Source organism: Lactuca sativa, chromosome 5, assembly GCF_002870075.4.
Source record: "Lactuca sativa cultivar Salinas chromosome 5, Lsat_Salinas_v11, whole genome shotgun sequence".
NCBI lineage: Eukaryota > Viridiplantae > Streptophyta > Magnoliopsida > Asterales > Asteraceae > Lactuca > Lactuca sativa.
The window spans coordinates 31,114,099-31,133,679 of NC_056627.2; the positions used below are offsets into that span (position 1 = coordinate 31,114,099).

The 19,581-nt window shown below is 31.4% G+C and overlaps 1 protein-coding gene across 5 annotated transcripts; it reads right to left on the minus strand.

The window, feature by feature from the left end:
• Nucleotides 1-10,113: 10,113 nt before the first annotated feature.
• LOC111889967 (cell wall protein AWA1) lies at nt 10,114-13,709 on the minus strand. 5 transcript variants are annotated; one of them, XM_023886120.3, is made up of 6 exons: nt 13,458-13,709; nt 13,256-13,348; nt 12,710-13,161; nt 12,495-12,607; nt 10,732-12,000; nt 10,114-10,510 (listed from the first exon to the last, which is right to left on the minus strand). In XM_023886120.3, exons 1-5 carry the CDS (start codon nt 13,638-13,640, stop codon nt 10,736-10,738), a joined length of 2,106 nt encoding a protein of 701 aa, XP_023741888.1. In that variant the 5' UTR covers nt 13,641-13,709; the 3' UTR covers nt 10,114-10,510; nt 10,732-10,735. The 5 variants fall into 5 exon arrangements, with proteins under 5 accessions (XP_023741888.1, XP_023741887.1, XP_023741886.1 ...); XM_023886119.3 differs by having other exon boundaries at nt 13,256-13,351; XM_023886118.3 differs by having other exon boundaries at nt 13,440-13,709.
• Nucleotides 13,710-19,581: the final 5,872 nt, after the last annotated feature.

The window sequence follows — 19,581 nt, forward strand, 5'->3', positions numbered from 1 at the left end:
CAAAACTTGCCCTCAAGTTTTGGAATTTAAATTTTGATTAAATAGTTTAATTTTGATGCATATTTAAATTCTAAACCCTTATGGTTTGAAATGTTTCAAAACTTGCCCTCAAGTTTTGGAATTTAAAAGTTGATTAAAAGTTTAATTGGGAATGTTAAATTCTAAAACCCTAGTATAGTTTTGAAAAAGTTCAAATCACACCCTTATGGTTTTATTAATTAATTAAGGAGTATAATTAAAAGAGGTTTAATAAATCCATAAAAGTTTAGGTTAACAATTTAATTGAATTAAAAGTATAACTGTTAAATTTAACCACCTAGTATTTTGAAAGTATAAAATACACCCTATACTATATATAACATTAAAAGTCTAACATTATATATATGTATGAGTAAAAGTCAGTCTTACCGTTAGTAGGCCTCATTCACGAAGCTAGTCTATAAGGGGTGTTTAAGGAAATTGCCTATAAAATGGCGATTGAATGGGTATCCACTCTTACCCACCGCACTCTTGACTAGTGGAGGGTCGTTAGCCGAACGGGTAGGATAGGACGAAACCTTCCATTATAAGTATAATGAATTATCAAAGTAACTAAATGTTTTCATAAAATTCCCAATCTTAGTTACTTAGGCAAAAGTGAATTGATGCAATTCCATGAAATTACACTTTGTGCCCTTGCAAAGACGTTAGTGGAGCGTGTGTGGTTTACCGGCACACTAAATGGTTCTAAGCAAAGGTAGCAAAGGGTGACTCAATGTTTGTCATAGTTCGGTGGAGCGTGTGTGGTTTACCGGCACATCGAATAGGTGACTGTAACATGTGAGGGCACCATGTAAGTTTGCATGGTTATTCACACCCGCTTTGTGATCCTCGGCATCCCAGTCACAAACAAGAGGGGCATATCGAGATTTAAACATGCTATTGAAAGTTCAATGAATCTCAAAGGATCTAGGAGTTTTCATAGATTTAAAACTTAAATTTCTTTTTTCATGGTGGAAATTAGTGAATCGTCATTCACTTACCTTCAAATGTTCTGCAATTAGGGTTACGACATCCCTCTCCCGAGTTGTAGAATATTGTGTTGGGTCCTAGCCTTAGTATCTCATTTGGGTGATTTACTAAGGACTCAATCTATCAACTAACTTGAATTCGTTTTTCTCCCGTTTTGTAGATGTCAAAGTTCGACAACTATGGTCTTCTCAAATCCCGTGGAACAAGCATTCCACATGAAGATGGTATTCCACGATTCGATCGAGGAACAAGAAATCATGCTTCACTTCCTCCACCTCCTCCAATTGTTCTCCCTAACCCACAAGATCGAAAAATTGAAAGGTTCAACATCACTAAAGCCCTATTGGAAATGAAACATGAAGATGGTAAACCCGTGTGTGCACACGTTCTAGGAATAAAGTCACACATTGATAGGTTGATAATGTTGGGTGTGTCATTCCCGAATGAGTTGGCTGTGAACTGGGTTTTGCAGTCACTTCCAGAATCATATAATGAGTTCAAAAGAAAGTATTATATGATGGATCATGACGACAACCTCATTGACCTAACTTACATGCTCATTGCTGCTGAATCAGAAATGATTTGGCGAAGCAATGGAGCGTATTTGTTGGGAGAGTCAACCGACCATACTTCCAAGGACGTTCTAGGAGAACCGACCTGCATTTGCTGCCAAAAGAAAGGGCGTTGAATACAAGTCTGCCCAAAGAGCCTGAAGATTCCAGAAGATGGGAGAGTCAAAGAGTATGGCTGCGCTTCAGGTAAAATCCACTATCTAACTCCATTAAGTTCCTATTCATTAATTCTTAATACATAATGTAATAAGATTGCATTTGAATGTTTTACAGGATCGGTGAAAAGAAAGGAAGCTTGGTGAAAGAGCAAGATGAATCTAATCACAAGGAATGGATCTTGATCGCATGAACTTGAAGATTAGATTTTGATCTTAGATAGTTATGATAGAGTTGTTAGAATTTTTTTTTTGAAATACATAGTTTTCAATGGATTTTGCATTATAAGGACATATGTTTTCCGCTGCTTTTATAAATAAAATAAATTTTCGTTTGACTTATTTATTTATTTGTTTATTTCCTTGCAATGAAATCGTTATGAAAATTGGTGTTTGCATATTTCTACAACAAATGGATATGATTCTTATTTATGGTGTTTATGGAAAAGTCGAGAATTTACCAAATAGGGAGAGTTTTCTCATCGCCCAAGTTTCAATTGGACAGAAACTTGGAATCATGCAATGTGGATGCACGATGAATGAGAAATTTCGTATTTGGAAATTAGACTAATTCGTTGACAAGGTGTCAAGTGAAGGACTAGGAGATCGAGCACCCAAAGCTGCGTGCTGATCAAATCCACCATAAAAGTAACAAGATATTCGTCATGATTTACTAAAGGTTTAGTAAATATGATTATACTTATAAGATTAAGTGTAATTCTGAATTGATTGAAAAAGTTTAAATCAATAGCAGAACGAATAAGAAGAATCAAGTAGGCAGAATGATAAAAGTTACTCCATTCTAAGATGAAGGGAGAGTACCTTTTATGCTTTATGATAGGTCTTAATGATTAAGAACCATATCTTAATTGATCCTCTAAGTGAGTCTTAGTACAATTGTATGTCTAAGAAGAGGAATCAAGAATTGAAGAAATAGTTAAATCAATAAGTCAATCATACTTCGTTCCAATAACAAATCTTAAAGTTAAGATTGTGACATTGAGTGAAAGGTATTAAGAAGGTTTGTAACTTTCATTAAATGTGGAAAGTTGTGATGTCTTGGATAAGACAAAGACCAACTAGGACCAATTTATGAAGTGTTTTGATAAAAACTACACTAACTCTTGAATATTTGTTTGTCAAGAAATGTTTATTGACAAGAGAATCTTATATGTCAAGGAGTCAGTGGGAGTCTTAATGGTCTTGAAAGGTTTCTAGAACAAATCAAATAAACCTTATCGATCATCACTAGCACACGAGTTGAGTTTTACAACCTATCGTGTTGACATTATTTTGATTCTGTGCCAATCCAATCGAGTTAATTATGCATGTGAGTTCTATGAGTTCTCATTTTGAACGCATAAAAGGCAAAGCACCTTAATCAATGAAAGGTACATTGATAGGAAAGGGTGAGCTGCTTAACTACTTGGAAGACATGGTGGGCAGCTGTGCTACCATAAAGGCAAGAAATCGAGATCAAGAAAGTTTGATCCATAAGAGTTTGAATTTGTCGTAAACTTTGGTTTTGACAAATTCACATGGATAGGAACACATACACCGCTCAAATCTAAGTGTCATAAGATTTCATCCTTCATGAAAATGATTGTGAGGAAATGCTTTCACTAAGAAAGATTTAAGAAGATAGTGATTGTAAAATTGCATTCTCGAATTCGATTATGGTTATGGTATCCCTTTCCATAATTTGAATTGTGAGGTTTGGCAATTAGTCTTAATTGTTTAGACACACATATGAACTATCGAAGGCAAATGTGTATAAGTTCAAGATACCTTGATAAAAGATTATCAAAGCACTAAGTATTAAAAACATGAACTTAAGAAATTCAATAAGTATTGTTTTCTAAAAGTTAAGATGTTTATGAATACATGTCGAAGCTAGTGGGAGCATAAGTGTTATGTTTTATAATAATCATCATGATAGTGGGAGCATAAATGTTATGATTGTATGATTATTAAAGAAAGTATTACAAGGTTAGCAATATTAATTATAGAAAACATGAGTCATACTTTGCAAAGTCGCAATAGTTGAAGAGTTGTTTTGCTATAATTAAGGGAGAGAATATTATGCTTCATTTCAAATCTAAAGGATTAGGTTGAGAAATGTTAATAAACTTAGTCAAGGGTACATAGTGTGTTCTTAAAATTTCGATTATGATTACGGCATTCCTCTTCACAATTCGAATTTTGAGAACATAGCAAATAAAACATTATGCATTGTGTCCCATACGCTTCGGGTATAGGATCGGTTGCAAATGCCTTAATGTTTGACCATTCTAAAATTTCCAAATGTCTAGCGCATTTAGAGGGAAAAAAGACTAGAATCGGTTTTGACTAAAATGATTAAACAACTATCAAAGGACAATCCAAAGTTCGACGAGGATTGGTCGCTTGTGAGTAGTTGGAAGTATAGTATTGGAAAATATGGAAATGTTTCCATATTGGATGGACCATATCGACATCATTACGAATATATAAGATTCTATTAAGAATGAGTTGTCATATGGAAAATATGGAAGCGTGTCCATATTGGGAATTGCATATTGAAAAATCTATGACTAGATTAGAAACCTTTATGCAAAAGGATGTTCGAAGGAATGTACTTTGAGTGAGAAACATCATATCTAAGGAATTGTCTTGCAACAATCTCCGATAGAAGACTTTATAATATCATTGGCAATAGTCTTTGTGACTTTGGTGCAGTGACATTATGAAAGGATAAGTTGCATAGAACGTTAGAATCTAGCATATTCTATAAGTAGCAAGAATTTGATATTCTTTCACTTATGGAAAAAGGATTTGGAGTTGTGAAATGAGAATGATTGGAAATGTGTTCAATGTGATCTATTTCACAAAGTAAGAACCATGAGTAAACATTATGTGCATGCTGGGAGCATGAGACAAGTGTAATAATTCAAGTAAGAAGTTGATTACCCGAAACGACAAATAATGAGTAATCAATATGGTGATAAATAAAAGGTGTTTTATTTATACTCAAATGTTTGAGGCCATATGGGATTAGTATTATTCTTGTGTTTCACTTTGCATGTTTTGACTTCCAGAATAGTTGACTTTATTAAGAATAATCGAATTATTCGAACGGGCCACAGTCGTTCATATGTTGGAAGTAGATATGAATGAAGACTGTCATGAATTGGTGTGTAGATTGTCTAAAAGAGTATTAGACATAAGCAAATGTTTGCTGCAACGTTCATGAGTGCTTATGAATGTGATTTGAGCATTGGATTAAACCCACGCTCACTTGGATCACTCCATGAATTGTATCACGAGTGATTGGTGAGACGATAACATCTTATATTCTTGAAACTGAGATGTGTGAGTTGTATCTTGCAAATCGGTTGCACATTGATAATATGTAAACGCACCAGTAACTTGGTGTTATAAAACATATTGTTGTGTGTGATTTGGTTAGTGAGTGCAAGCAAGCATTGTATCAAAGTTTATCCGTTCCTTTTATCCAAGGTAGGATAAAAGCGATATCTTTTGGGCCCCTCGATGGTTTAATGATGACAAACGTAAATGCTCGGCCGGGCTAGGGCTAATTTGATTTGTTCAATTAGTCAGTCGTCATAAATCGGAAATCGAGATATAGTACAAAGAGAATGATTTGAAATCATATCTCATACGATATCTAGAATGGAGGAATATATGATCCCTTATCTAAGGACACGCGTATCTGATAGGATCAGAGTTGACAGCGGCTTTGGAAAGCTACGATTGCAGATCAGGATCTGAAGTCATACGCATAATAGTTATTAGACTTATCCAAGTGGGAGACTGTTGGATTAGTGTCTAAGTCCATAACTATTTTGGTATGTACTTGACCCGATGGTGCATGGTCCTTTTGGGTTGCCTTCACCAAAGCAACTTGAATGGAGAAATAAATAAAGAGAGAGAGGTTATTATGATTTATTAATATGTTATAAGAATAATATATTAAAGGAGAAATCATATTTGTTTAATTAATATTGGTCAATAATTAATTGAGAATTAATTTTGTGATCAAGTGTAATTAATTGAACTAGAGGGGCTGAATTGTAATTATGTGATAGTTCCAAAATAAGGTAAGAATTATCTTATATATATGGTGGACGAATTTGAAGTGATAATCACTTAGAATTCGACTATGATAAGGATTCAAGGATTATCTTATGGGTTGCTTGGTGGATAAACAACTAGATAAGGATAATGACTGAAACTCTATCTTTACACCTATATAAGGACTCCAAGGCTCATGAATTCGGGTACACCTTCCCAAGAGCATCTAAGGACGAATTCCTACCTCCCTCCCCTCTCTTTATACCTTCTCCACTTGCTTATGGTGTTTGTAAGCCATTAGAGGAGTGACACTTGTGACTCTTAGCTTTCCAAGGTCAATTCAAGGAGGAATTGGATTGTTATTGCTATATAACAATCAAGGTATGTTCTTAAACCTAATTACATGTGAATTCTGATTTCCATATGCTAGAATTAGGGTTCAAAGTCTTGGATTCAAAGTATGTACAATAGAGAAACGTAGATCCAAGCTTTAGGGTTTGTATGAGCACATAGGATGTCTTATGACCAAAAACCCATCACTTATGACATACAATTTTTTGTTTGTCCAATTTGGAATTCTGAGAGGGTTCCGAAGTAGAGTTTGGCATAGGGAGGTTTGGTCTGTATGCAGGAGGATTTTCGGAGGGTTTAGGTTCCAAAGCTGAAAAAGTTTGAGGATTGTTATGTTGAGGAGCATGGAATCGGTTTTGGTATGGTTTGTAAGAAGGATTGAAATGGCGTTTGTACTTCATTGAAAGTAGAGCAAACTCCTGTTGGAAATGGAGTTCGGATTCCATAGCTTTGGAGTCATCAACATGATAGATTTGTGTAGGTAAGGTTAGTGTGAATGTTTGAACAGATGAAACAATGGGTTTGAAGGGATCCGAAGTAGACGAGTTCGAAATGGTTGATTCGAAGGAACTAACAAATGCAAGAGGTCCTCCTAAGAGTTCTCTTATGGTTTGAGCAACATTAGACTCATGGCCTTGAAGTTCATCAAAGAGTTGATAAAGCTTCAGCTTTTTCAAGGAGCCATTACTTTGGGGAAAATAGTTTTTTGTTTCCCCATCCTTTGCCCAGACTGTTTATGAATTTGAGATTGTACTCCAAAGGAGTTCGGACAATCCCATGAGCAGTCATGTTGTTTACCACAATGCGATAATGGTTGGAAGCTGAGGCCACTGACTCACCAGGAGTAGTGGTGAAGGTGTCAAAGTCATTGACAACTGAGGAGAGGGGCTTGTCTTTCATATTTTCAGATCCTTCAATCAGGTCCTGAAGAGTGTCCCAAATCTCTTTGGCTGATTTGCATAGCTTGATATTCTCAAAGAGTGAAGGAGGAACACCAAACACCATTTCTAAGAAAGGAACGTGATCAACATGCAGCTTCTCAATATCATCAGTAGTTAGAGGAGTTGGTCAAGTTTCATCTTCACGCATGAGCTGAGCAGCTGCATCTCTTACAACTGTTCTTATAGGAACATGTGGACCTTTTGTGATAGATCTCTAGATTTCTTCACCTTTATCTTTGGCAAGTAAAAATCTTTCCATTCTAACTTTCCAGTGATCATATTCTTCCACAATTAGTAATGGGGCACGTGTAGGGCCACCCACACTATTTAGATTTGCATTGAAATCATTTGCTGAGGACTAGAAGCAGCCATTGAAGTTAAGATATCTTCAAGCTAAAGTGGTATATAGAAGAACTTTTATCCTTGACACAGAAATGATTGAAACACCAAGGTGATTTCTAATCAACTATAATCTGATCTTTATGGATTCAAAGGACAACCATTCAAGCTCTGATACCAATTGTGAGAACAAGATTGATGCGCAGGGTCCAACCTATACTAGAGGTATCTCCCACGAGCCACGGAATCTCAAGATTTTCTCCTGTAATAGCTGAAGTCCCAAAGTGCTTCCAACCTCCCAACATGAAACCTTACGATGGAACCACTGATCCTAAAGAATGTGTGGTGTAATACAGAGAAAGAATGAAGATCATCATCATTCCCACACATCTATAGGAAGCCAGTTTTGATTCCACCCTCATAGGACCAATCTTGAAATGGCTTTTCAATATTCCTCTTTATTATTTGTTTTGCTCATTTAGTTAATCTATTCAATATCCGATTTTCTTGTAATAGGACATTCAAAAGGATCACTAGTGATCTCCATTGAGTACTCCAGGATCCTAACAAATCCTTTAGAGATTTTGTAAGTAGGTTTGGTAAGGAAGAGCTGAATATTCCTAATATCGACATAGTCACTGCAGTAAAATCCTCCAAGATGGATTTAAAGAAGGATCCCCCCCTTTTATGAGGATCTCGTAATTGTAGGAAAATGACAAAGTCAGAAGTAGAACATTGAGGTTCATTAGAATTGAAGAAGGTCTAATCTTTACCATGCACGATCTTGGCAAGAAAGCAAGGTGGCCAAGGAAAGGAGAGAAATCAAGTGGCTGGAAAGACAAGTTGAAATGGTATACATACCATGAAGATTTCAGCCACATCACTTAGGATTGTGTAGCCCTATAGAAAGGAGATTAGCTATCTCCTAAGGAAAGAACATCTCAAAGAGATCCATATTAATTTAAATATAACATTACATGGTCAACTTAAGTATAAATTTTAATTTAACTTAACCAACCCAAATAATATTTTGTAAGTAATTAAAAGTGATAAATTGTAGTGTCTTTCTAATAATGATTATAATTTGGTTAATAAGGTTAAATAAATATCAAACCTAAAGTGTAATCATAAATGAACTAAATTTCAACATTAAAATGATATTTTTACTTCTACTTATAAAGTTATGACTTTAACTTTTAACATATTATACTTAATTTATTAAATTTAATATGTTGTTGTATGTAAACCATTATCAGTTTAAAGCTACAAATTTTGAATAGTTTGGACAAAATATTTTAATTGTTAATTTAAATATAACATTACACTGTCAACTTAAATATAAATTTCAGTTCCATTTAATAAAAAACCCAAAGAATATTTTGTGAATAGTTAAAAGTGATAAATTGTAATGCTAAATTCAAAAACTAAATTGTAATCTCAATTTAACTAAAATATTTCCTAAAGATATTTTTATAATCATTAAAAAATTTCAAATAAGTAGCTTAAAATAACTTATAATAACAATAGTTAAAAGTAACTCTATATAAATGATTATATTGTTAACTTTAAAATAAAAAAACAATGTTTGATGTTTTAAATAATTATAATGATTGAAATTAAAATGTTAAACAAATAAATTTTAAAAAATTAATTAACAATAACAACAACTATAAATAACATTAAACCATATATATTATATTTAATTCATGAGTAACTTGAAGGTAGAAGTCAGTCAAACAATTGAGATTGTGCAGTTATAATAGATGTATATATTAGCATATAATTTAAAATAATCAATATATAATATCAATTTAGTATACGAATTATTATATTAAATATAACAACAACGTTATTGTTATATTTAAAAAAACATATATTTGTAAAGATTTCAACTATATGGGTCTTTATGCGCTACGCGCGGATATTCGCCTAGTAATACTATATTATAAAGGAAATATTTTTTCTTTCACCACATTCATTTGAAACTCTCATGCATTTTTCCTTTCATCACGTTTATTTGAAACTCTCATGACTTTTCAATTTCTTTCTAATAATAATTATAAGTTGGTTAATAAGGTTAAATAAATATCAAGCCTAAAGTGTAATCATACTTAATTAATTTCAAAATATTAATTATAATGTACCATTACACAAATATCCTTTTGGAATGATTGATCCACAATCATTTCTACATCCATACATAATTAGTTAGAATATTTGAATCTCTCTCTCTCTCTCTCTCTCTCTCTATATATATATATATATATATATATATATATATATATATATATATATATATATATATATATATTACATAAATATCGTTTTGGAATGATTGATCCACAATCATTCCTACATCCATACATAATTAGTTAGAATATTTGAACCTCTCTCTCTATCTCTCTCTCTCTCTCTCTCTCTCTCTCTATATATATATATATATATATATATATATATATATATATATATATATATATATATATATATATATATATATATATATATATATATATATATATATATATAAATTGTCGGCCCAATTCACGCCTTGGTTTATTTCTTAAGGTCGATCTATATAAAAGGATACACATGATAATGATGATATGGTGGGTCGACGTTATTAATAATCAATAATAATATAAATATAGATAAATAAATAATGCATGCATATTTATATAATCCTCCATTAATATATACCCATCATACCAAACAACGATTTCGAAATTCTTAGGTACACGTACAGTCTAGTCAAATGTAAGTAAGTATAAGTTCACAACTCAAAAGAAATACCAATGCAGAAATTCATTCCAAACATACAAATTTCAGAACATTCATTATATCAATCGAGCGGGTGTTACTAAGCCCAAGCCTCCACAATTTGATGTACGTGCGTAAGGTTTAATCAACAACAACTAATTAATAGTAATTGATTATATATGCATGTCTTGGAAAGCGTCATCCAACATCAATATATTGATGTGGTACGTATTCCAGTAAAATCTCGATAAGCATAACTTGGCTTCAAGACACAACATCTATGCGAGTATTTAAGTGTGATTCTCCATCCCTGACATACACATCATGCACAAATAAAGATAGGGTTAATTAGGCTATATATACATGATGGTGAGGTTCAAGGCTCTTATATATAAGAAACAAAACCAAAAGACTCCACGGACAATAAAATCTAAATTATTAAACGGGGAATGATAATACATATATCAATTAAATGTAAAGCAAGAATTAATATGAAAACGTATATAGAGTGAAAGTATTAATGGAGCGGACCTAATTAACGTGATGTTGTATGAGTGGTGTGGATATCCAAACTACTACTTCGAACTACTCGCGTCATAGATTGGCTATGAGAGATTATAGTGGCGGACCCAGTGGTAGCCATAGATTGGCTATGTGAGATTATAGAGCCAGAGCCAGAGCCAGAGCCAAATCCAATCATAGATTGACTATGTGAGATTACAGAGCCAGTGCTAGTGTCATTCATAGATTGGCGATGTGAGATTACAGAGCCAGTGCCACTCATAGACTGTCGATGTGAGATTACAGAGCCAGATCCACTCATAGATTGGCGATGTGAAATTGCAGAGCTAGATCCAGAACCACTCATAGATTGGTGATGTGAGATTGCAGAGCCAGAGCCACTCATAGATTGGCGATGTGAGATTGCAAAGCCAGAGCCGGTGTCACTCATAGATTGTCGATGTGAGATTACAGAGCCAGATCCACTCATAGATTGGCGATGTGAAATTGCAGAGCCAGAGCCAGAACCACTCATAGATTGGTGATGTGAGATTGCGGAGCCAGAGCCACTCATAGATTGGCGATGTGAGATTGCAAAGCCAGAGCTAGAGCCACTCATTGATTGGAGATGTGAGATTGTAGAGCCAGAGCCAGAGCCACTCATAGATTGACTATGTAAGATTACAGAGCCAAAGCCAGAGCTAGAGCCAGAGCTAGAGCTAGAGCCAGAGCCACTTATAGATTGGCTATGTGAGATTATAGAGCCAGAGTCATTCATAGATTGGCTATGTGAGATTACAGAGCCAAAGCCAGATTCAGTCATAGATTGGCTATGTGAAATTAGAGAGCCAGAGCCAGAACCACTCATTGATTGACTTTGTGATATTATAGAGCCAATGCTAGAGCCAGATCCACTCATAGATTGGCTATGTGAGATGCCAGAGCCGGTCATAGATTGACTATGTGGGATTATAGAGCCAGAGCCAGAGCCACTCATAGATTGGCTTTGTGATATTACAGAGCTAGAGCCAAAGTTAGAGCCAGATCCACTCATAGATTGATTATGTGGGATGCCAGAGCCAGAACCACAACCAAAGTCAGTCATAGATTGGCTATGTGAGATTACAGAGCCAGAGGATTTGTTTTCTTCATGGGACCCAACTTCCTTACGAGTTTGAGTTTGATGCGATATAACTACATCGCTTGAGGTCCTACTCAACTTAATTGAAGCTTGTTCCTCATTTTGCGCCTCAATGATTCGTGTGCGAGTACGATGATATTCCTCTTGTTGCTTTTCCTCTATATATAACAATAGCATGCAACTATATGGATTATGGACATTAATATTTCTTTTTTTTTCCAACTTCAATTCTTTTAAGGTAGCTAATTAACAAAAGATTATTTTTTTTATTAGGAGGACGATTAAGACATTTATGATATGTTTTTAATTGAGAGAGAGTTAACGGACATTTATGATATCTTTTTAATTGACAGAGAGTCTCTATCCCATCTTTATATTATGAGAAATTAAATATCATCCTACATTTTCTTCCTAGATATCTTCCTACCCATATGAAATGATGACATGTGTCATATTTTGAAAAAATTAATTATATTTTTGGACACTTGTCATTATTTCCATTGACATTGGGTAGGAAGATAATTAGGAAGAAAAGTAGGAGGATGTCAATGGACACGTGTGCTATGCTATACCTTGGACTTTTTCTGGTTCTGCTACCGGTAAAACCTGTTATGTCATGTGTATTGTGTAAAACAAAATTTTAAGCACTTGCCTATGTTTTGGTAGCAAAGGACGAGGATTGATTTAAGGTGCTCATGAATGTTGTGAACTTTATGAGTCAAGCTTGAAAGTTCACATGCTTCGGAGGTAGCTGTGATGTACCTGCTATTAATTGATAACATGTAACAAATAATATGTTTCTTGTCTTATAATTACCATGATCCAAAAACAACCTTGTGGGTAATTAATTAAATAAAATAAACTTACTCATAATTCATGCCTAGAAGGCTTGTTAGCTGAGATGTGCAAGCCACCATACTCTTGATGGACCAATAAGTGGCAGTGGGAATATGATCAGCTGTTGCTGTTGACTTGGGTGGTTGGTCATCCTGGATATATTGATGAGGTAGATTCTTGAATGTTATAATACACTTTGTCACATCCATCATAGCCTTAATCAGTTGATTGATTGAATCAAACCGAGCTTTTAGTATATTGTAATGCTTGATAACATCTGGCATATGTTTAAGCAAAGCGATTGATTTAGCAAGAGGATTAGTCGCAAATAATTCAGCCACAAGCCAAAACTCCCCAAAGATGATAGCAAACGCCCCTAATGATATCACCAACTTGTCTTCCCATGAGTAACTCGAAAGCATGTTAAGAATTGCCAACGTGGATGTATGCGCGTCTGTTCCACCCGAGCTTTTGCATGTAAGCTGCCAACAATTTAAAAAAAAAGGTTTTACTTTACTCATGAATTACAATATAAATACATAACCATGCATTTATCTTATTTATATACTAATTTACCTCGCAAGAAACTGTATGAATGATGTCGTCAAACCCTAATAAAACTTGCTTATAGTCTCCAGGCAGTGCATGAATATTCCCACTATGCGCCCCCTGCTATATATTACAAAGCAAACAAATATATGTATGGTAAGCATTGTGAAAATAACAAAAAGAAATAAAATAAATAATCGTGCATATATACTGCAGTGATGATAATGACAGAATCGAAATCTGCAAGAACAGCATGACGGAATGTTTCTTCAATGGCAGCAAGAAGTGGTTCCAAATCAACTTGGCGACCATCGGGTGCATGTGTCGCTAAAACGCGCTTCATGACTGCACTGTCATAAGATGAACTGAAGATTCGCATCATCTGTTCCTTCTTAACCAATTGCCTCAACATTTTTTCGGCTCCAAATTAAGGTAAAGAGAGAAGGTATGATAATTAAATATGTGTGTGGTTTTCTGATTATGCAATATCCAGGGATTATATATAGAGAGAGAGAATCTTTTAAAACGATATAACTTTAAGTTCCATATTTAATAAAGTAACTATCTTATTGGAAAATATCTTTTTAGCACAATTTTCTATTTAATTTTTGAGAAACTAGATATTATTCTATTTATTTATTTATTTTTGAGACGGCAAACTAATCTACTGCTAACTATCATCATCTAAGTTTCAAACAAAATTTGAACCCATGACCTTTCAAAATAAGAGAGTCGCTCTTTATCGCTAGGCTAAAGCCCCTTTGGTACGACGGATAACGGATAAATGTGTAGACAGATGATAGAAAAAAAAAAGTAAAAAGGCATTTGATGTCTCTTAATTTTTTTTGGGATTAACTGGTAATTTAAGCTATGTGATTAAAAATTAACTTTTCTTTTAAATAATTAAAATTTAGTAGATCATTCTTTTTTTAAATATATTATTATTTTGAGAGTGTAATTTTCGAAGTTCTAAATAGTGATTTAGCTACAATATAAGTTTCAAACTTTTATCAGTCGTGGTGGCGTCATTAGTAAAGTGTGATTTAAGACGGTAATTTTGTGTATCATATATATATATATATATATATATATATATATATATATATATATATATATATATATATATATATATATATATATGCGTGATTCTGGTATTCATGATAAATTTTTACGTTTTTAATTTCAATATATATATATATATATATATATATATATATATATATATATATATATATATATATATATATATATATATATATATATATATATATATATATAACTTAAGTGGCATTTAGTTAAAGCTCGAAGTCGGTAGAAACCTTGTAGCAATGACGTGACATGCGAAGCCATAACGATTTTTTTAGAATCTTTATAGTTTTCGTATTATATTTAATATATCTGCTATTTGTAAACTAAGAAATAAAATAAAAAATATTATCAGATCAGTTTTAAGTATAATTAAGTTTATCTTACCCAACTCGTGACCAACACTTTTTACTAAATACTTAGGGTAAAATATTCACAATACATCATATACTGTTTTCATTAATTATCCTAGACATTTAACTATCTATTACATAGAATTTTATTTTTTCTCAAATTAAAGAAGTTCTCAATTTATGATTAATTATTATAAGACTAAAAATACAAAAAGTCAATATAATTTTAAAAGTCTATCGTTTAATCACTTAACTATATATTATTATTACGATGGTGATTATGAGTTACTGTCATAATTATTATCATTCGTGATTTGTAATCCACACTTTACTAATATGAATTTTTATTTTTTTTTATTATTGTTGTTGTTATTTTTATTATTATTATTTAAAATGAAAATGAAAATTATTATTATTATTGTTATTATTATTATTATTATTATTACCCAAAAAAATGTTTTTTTGACCAAAACATGTTTTCTATAGCCAAACATGTGTTTATATCAAAAAAATGATTCTTACACCGTAGAGTTTTTACACCAAAAAATGTTGCAACACATCCCACTTTGTACAAAAGTATTCCCTAGATCAGTTGATATGTGTCTGTTTGTTAGCGATCGTTTAAAGGTTTCTACCTTTAGTTTTTAACAAACAATTCAATTTAAACAAAAATTATTTACGGGAGTGCAAGTATTTAGCTTTTAGTTTAAAACAAAACAACTTTAATCCTAAAACTTATTTCATGTAACATTTAAGGATCTAAAAATTATTTTGGATACTTGTAGTTTTTAGCATTTTAAAATGCTGGAAAAAAAAAGTCACATTCAGTATTCAGCTTTTTGATTAAACAAAATTTTCAAATCTAAAAGCTACTTCAATTAGCGTTTAACAAATTTTTTTTTTAATTTTAACAAATTAACTTAAATACCCTTTAAAATAAATAAATCATATATATACTTTTGGTAATTATTTTATACAACTAAATATGAATATATTTTAACAATTATGATGTATTTATTTGAAATAACCATATCAACGGATTTTATAATTTATTAATCTTCATCTAACAAAATAGTAAATATTTATTATATGAATTTATAAACCAAAATTAATAACATACAATAATAATGTTTCTTTTATAATATCGAAACACTTATAAAATGTAAAAAAATGTTTGATCTAAGTTCTTACATAATTGAAAAGTCTTATTGATTTTATTTATAAAAAAATCATCATTTACTAAAATGCATAAAAAAGGTTCCTACCCGTTAAGAAGTTTAATCGGTGCACTTAGTATTAAAAGTTGGTTGGTTTTTAACTTTTGATAATCATAATTTTAAAAAATTAATTTGTTTTTGCTATATTTTAGTTTTAGTTTATATTTATATGTCTTTTTATTTAATTTTATATATTTCAAAAACTTAAAATTACATATGTCGAACACTCTTATACATATACAAACTATAACTTCCAACTTCCAACTTCCAACTTCCAACTTCCAATTTCCAACTTAACTTCTATCTATTTTTCCCAAACACATCATAAGAAAAAAAATTTGAGTTTTTTTTAATCAATTTTCACTATTACCCATAAAAATATGTTTGTATATTTATTTTTTAAATAATTGTCATTTTGTTTGTAATTTTACACATTCAAAATACTTCCAACTACTCTTGTCAGATACTCAGATAACAAATAAAAATTACAGTTTCGAGCTACCCGTTATCAGTTATTTTTGCCAAACACGAAATAACTTTTAGATTTGATGTTTTTTGTTTAAACTAAAAATTAAACGATCGTATTTTTAAACGAAATTTTTTGTTTAATTCGATTTTTTTTTTTTAAAGTTAAAACGTAAAAGCTCACGAACGTCACCGACAAACACACCATTAGTCTTGAAGTCTTTCCACCTCACAAACGTTCAATTATAGTCCTTTCCCCCTTCATGATCACATGATTCATAATTTTAGATGGTGTATTATGATTATGCATATCATATATATTGCTTGTCACATATGTACAAATCAAACGCTTGTTTTTCTATTAACTATGTCAATGTTACCCTCAGATCATTGCGTCTACAAACTTTAGTGGTCTACAACTCAAAATGTTATATATATATATATATATATATATATATATATATATATATATATATATATATATATATATATATATATATATATATATATATATATATATATATATATATGATTAGGTTCAAATTTTCGAACAACTATTGTGTGCTCGTATACATAAATCTGGACCAACGGATGAAATAGAATCAATGGTCATGATCTGAGGGTCTATGATATTATAATAGGGTAACATGTACCATATAATCACACAAATTTCAGCATAAGGGTATTTTAGTCAATTAACCTATATTAAAAAAAAATCGTATTTTAAGGATAATTAATTACCGTTTTTTTTAATCTGAGTTTCTAAAATAATTCGAATTTAATTATAATATAACTTATAGTAATAATCGATTTTATTTTGTCAGAATGAAAAAAGTCAACCATAAACTAGTAAAGATATTTTCGATTTTATTCTTGCATAATATGGTTACATTCAAGACTAAAACTAAGAATGATTAAAAAAGAAAAAAAAACATCAAAATCTAACAAAAACACATTAATTCTGAAAGAATAATATTTTTAAGAAACGCTTTATATATTGTAGCATAACACATTTTGGTATAATACATTCTCGTTCTCCATGTTTTTGTTTTCCACATCAATGTTAGCCTCTTCAAAACCTAAATTCATAAAGAAAACATAATCAAGTTTCAAAAATTAAAAAATCCAATGCATTCTAAGAGAATAAAAAATATAAATTCTGACAGAATGTAGTAAATACTATAAAGTTTGACAGGATATAGTAGAAAATAAAAACTATAAATTCTGACAGAATGTAGTAGAGACTATAAAGTCTAACAGAATGTAATAGAAAATAAAAACTATAATTTCTAATATAATGTAGTAAACATTAATGAATAGTAATATATTCCAGTAGAATGTAACCCTTAAATTGCAATGAAAAAGATGGGGTCTTATAGACATTTCATCGAACATTTAGAAGGCAGAAAAATTATGCAAAATAAATTTTGACAGAATACTGTAGGTATGAAATACATCAAAAATGGAAAGGAAATTCAATCTAATTATGAGGTTTTGTTCAATCTAATATTGTAGGTATGAAATACATCAGGCAAGCCAATGAATAAATAATCAATGATGGAGTAAAGAATGAAAAACAAATCATGTAGACATCCGAAAATGAAAAAAATACTGCAAATCGGTTTATATGTAAATAAATGAAAACCAAAACTATTGCAAATATGTTTTTAACACATCGAGTGCATAAGAATTGCAAATATATTACGTCTAGATTGTAAATAAAGTTCATATAGCTTTAAGTAAATCAGTTCAATTGCAAATAACAATTACCCAAAATCAAGTACGTAAATTGATTAAAGAAAAAAAAATAACAAATTCAATAAAGGGAAATTTTGTTGATTGGTTAAAGAATGAGAATTATCCACGGTCCTGTGTGTCTGGTATCTTGATGAAGATAAACTGTGGCCTAGGGTTACAAAGAAAATAGAAGACTTGATATGATGATACATAAGGGGATATTCAATTAAAAATAGAAAACAAACCTGAAATTGGAATCTAAATAGGATGCACAATTCTGTTGCTTTTTAACTGAGATTTTGATCGATTATGCTTTGATTTAAAGGAACTAATTTTGGTGTTGCAAAATGAATCGAGTATGCTTTGATGGAATCTTCAGTTGAAGAGGGTGGCGTCGATGGTGAGGAATGGAAGAAGAGGGTGTCGGAGGTGGGGAAGGAAGTCGTAGATGATGATAAAGGGGTCGATGGGTGATTTTGTAGAGATCAAAAACTAATTTTCCTGATTTTAAGGATATTTAATGGTTTAAATCTTTACCATAATTAAATGTAGTCAAGATTACAATTATACATTTTTTATTATTTATTATTGAATTTATTTTTGCTTAATTCTGATTAGTTAGAGGCACACAATACTTATTGGAAACATATGAACCTAACTCTCTCTCTCTCTCTCTCTCTCTCTCTCTATATATATATATATATATAATGGTTATTTGGAAAACAAAAAAACCCTAACAGAAAAAAATTACTTAGAGATCACAAAACTTTTTTTAAAATTTTTTTATAGAAAAATCGCAGCTTTTTTAATAAAATCACTGAAAAAAAATAAAAAAATCAATTTTTTAATAAAAAATTGGTTTTTAGTAAAAAAAAAAATAGCGATTTTATACTAAAAGCTGCGATTTTTTCATAAAAAAATTCAAAAAAAAAGTTTTGTGATCTCTAAGTTTTTTTTTATACATTTTTTTTATATTTAAGGTTTTTTTTAGGATTTTTTGTTTTCCATAGAACCTAAACCTGTGTGTGTGTGTATATATATATATATATATATATATATATATATATATATATATAATAAACGAAAGTAATATGCCACGTCTCACCTCTTCAGTCAAAATTTTTACAAAGTGAAGTACCACTTTTGCCCTTTGCAACGAATAGGTATAGTTGAAACTCGCCCCAATCTCGGTCATCATCTGCACTTCTTCTCAAATCATACACCGTGAATTTTGTGATCTCCTCCGATCTCACACACTTCTTACCAAATAGGATATTGGGATTCAATTTTTGAAATTTGAATTTCATCCCGTTTGTCTTTCTTAATTGTTATCATCTCATTCACCAGTAGTAACCCTAAATATATCCTCTCTTGCCTCTCTCGAACTTGATGGGTGTCAATCGGAAACTAGAGTAATAATGACAAGAGGTTTGTTTGCCTTTTAATCTTTTTGTTGTTTAATTTATAAGGTTTGTGCTATGTTTCATGGTGGGTC

What these genes read in the sequence shown, in the direction of transcription:
- LOC111889967 (XM_023886116.3), bottom strand. Translation starts at nt 13,640, where the DNA reads ATGTTGAGGCAATTGGTTAAGAAGGAACAGATGATGCGAATCTTCAGT. An exon ending in CTGTCATTATCATCACTGCA is followed by an intron (nt 13,352 to 13,439) that starts GTATATATGCAC and finishes TGTAATATATAG; the next exon opens with CAGGGGGCGCATAGTGGGAA. An exon ending in CTTCTAGGCATGAATTATGA is followed by an intron (nt 12,608 to 12,709) that starts GTAAGTTTATTT and finishes ATCAATTAATAG; the next exon opens with CAGGTACATCACAGCTACCT.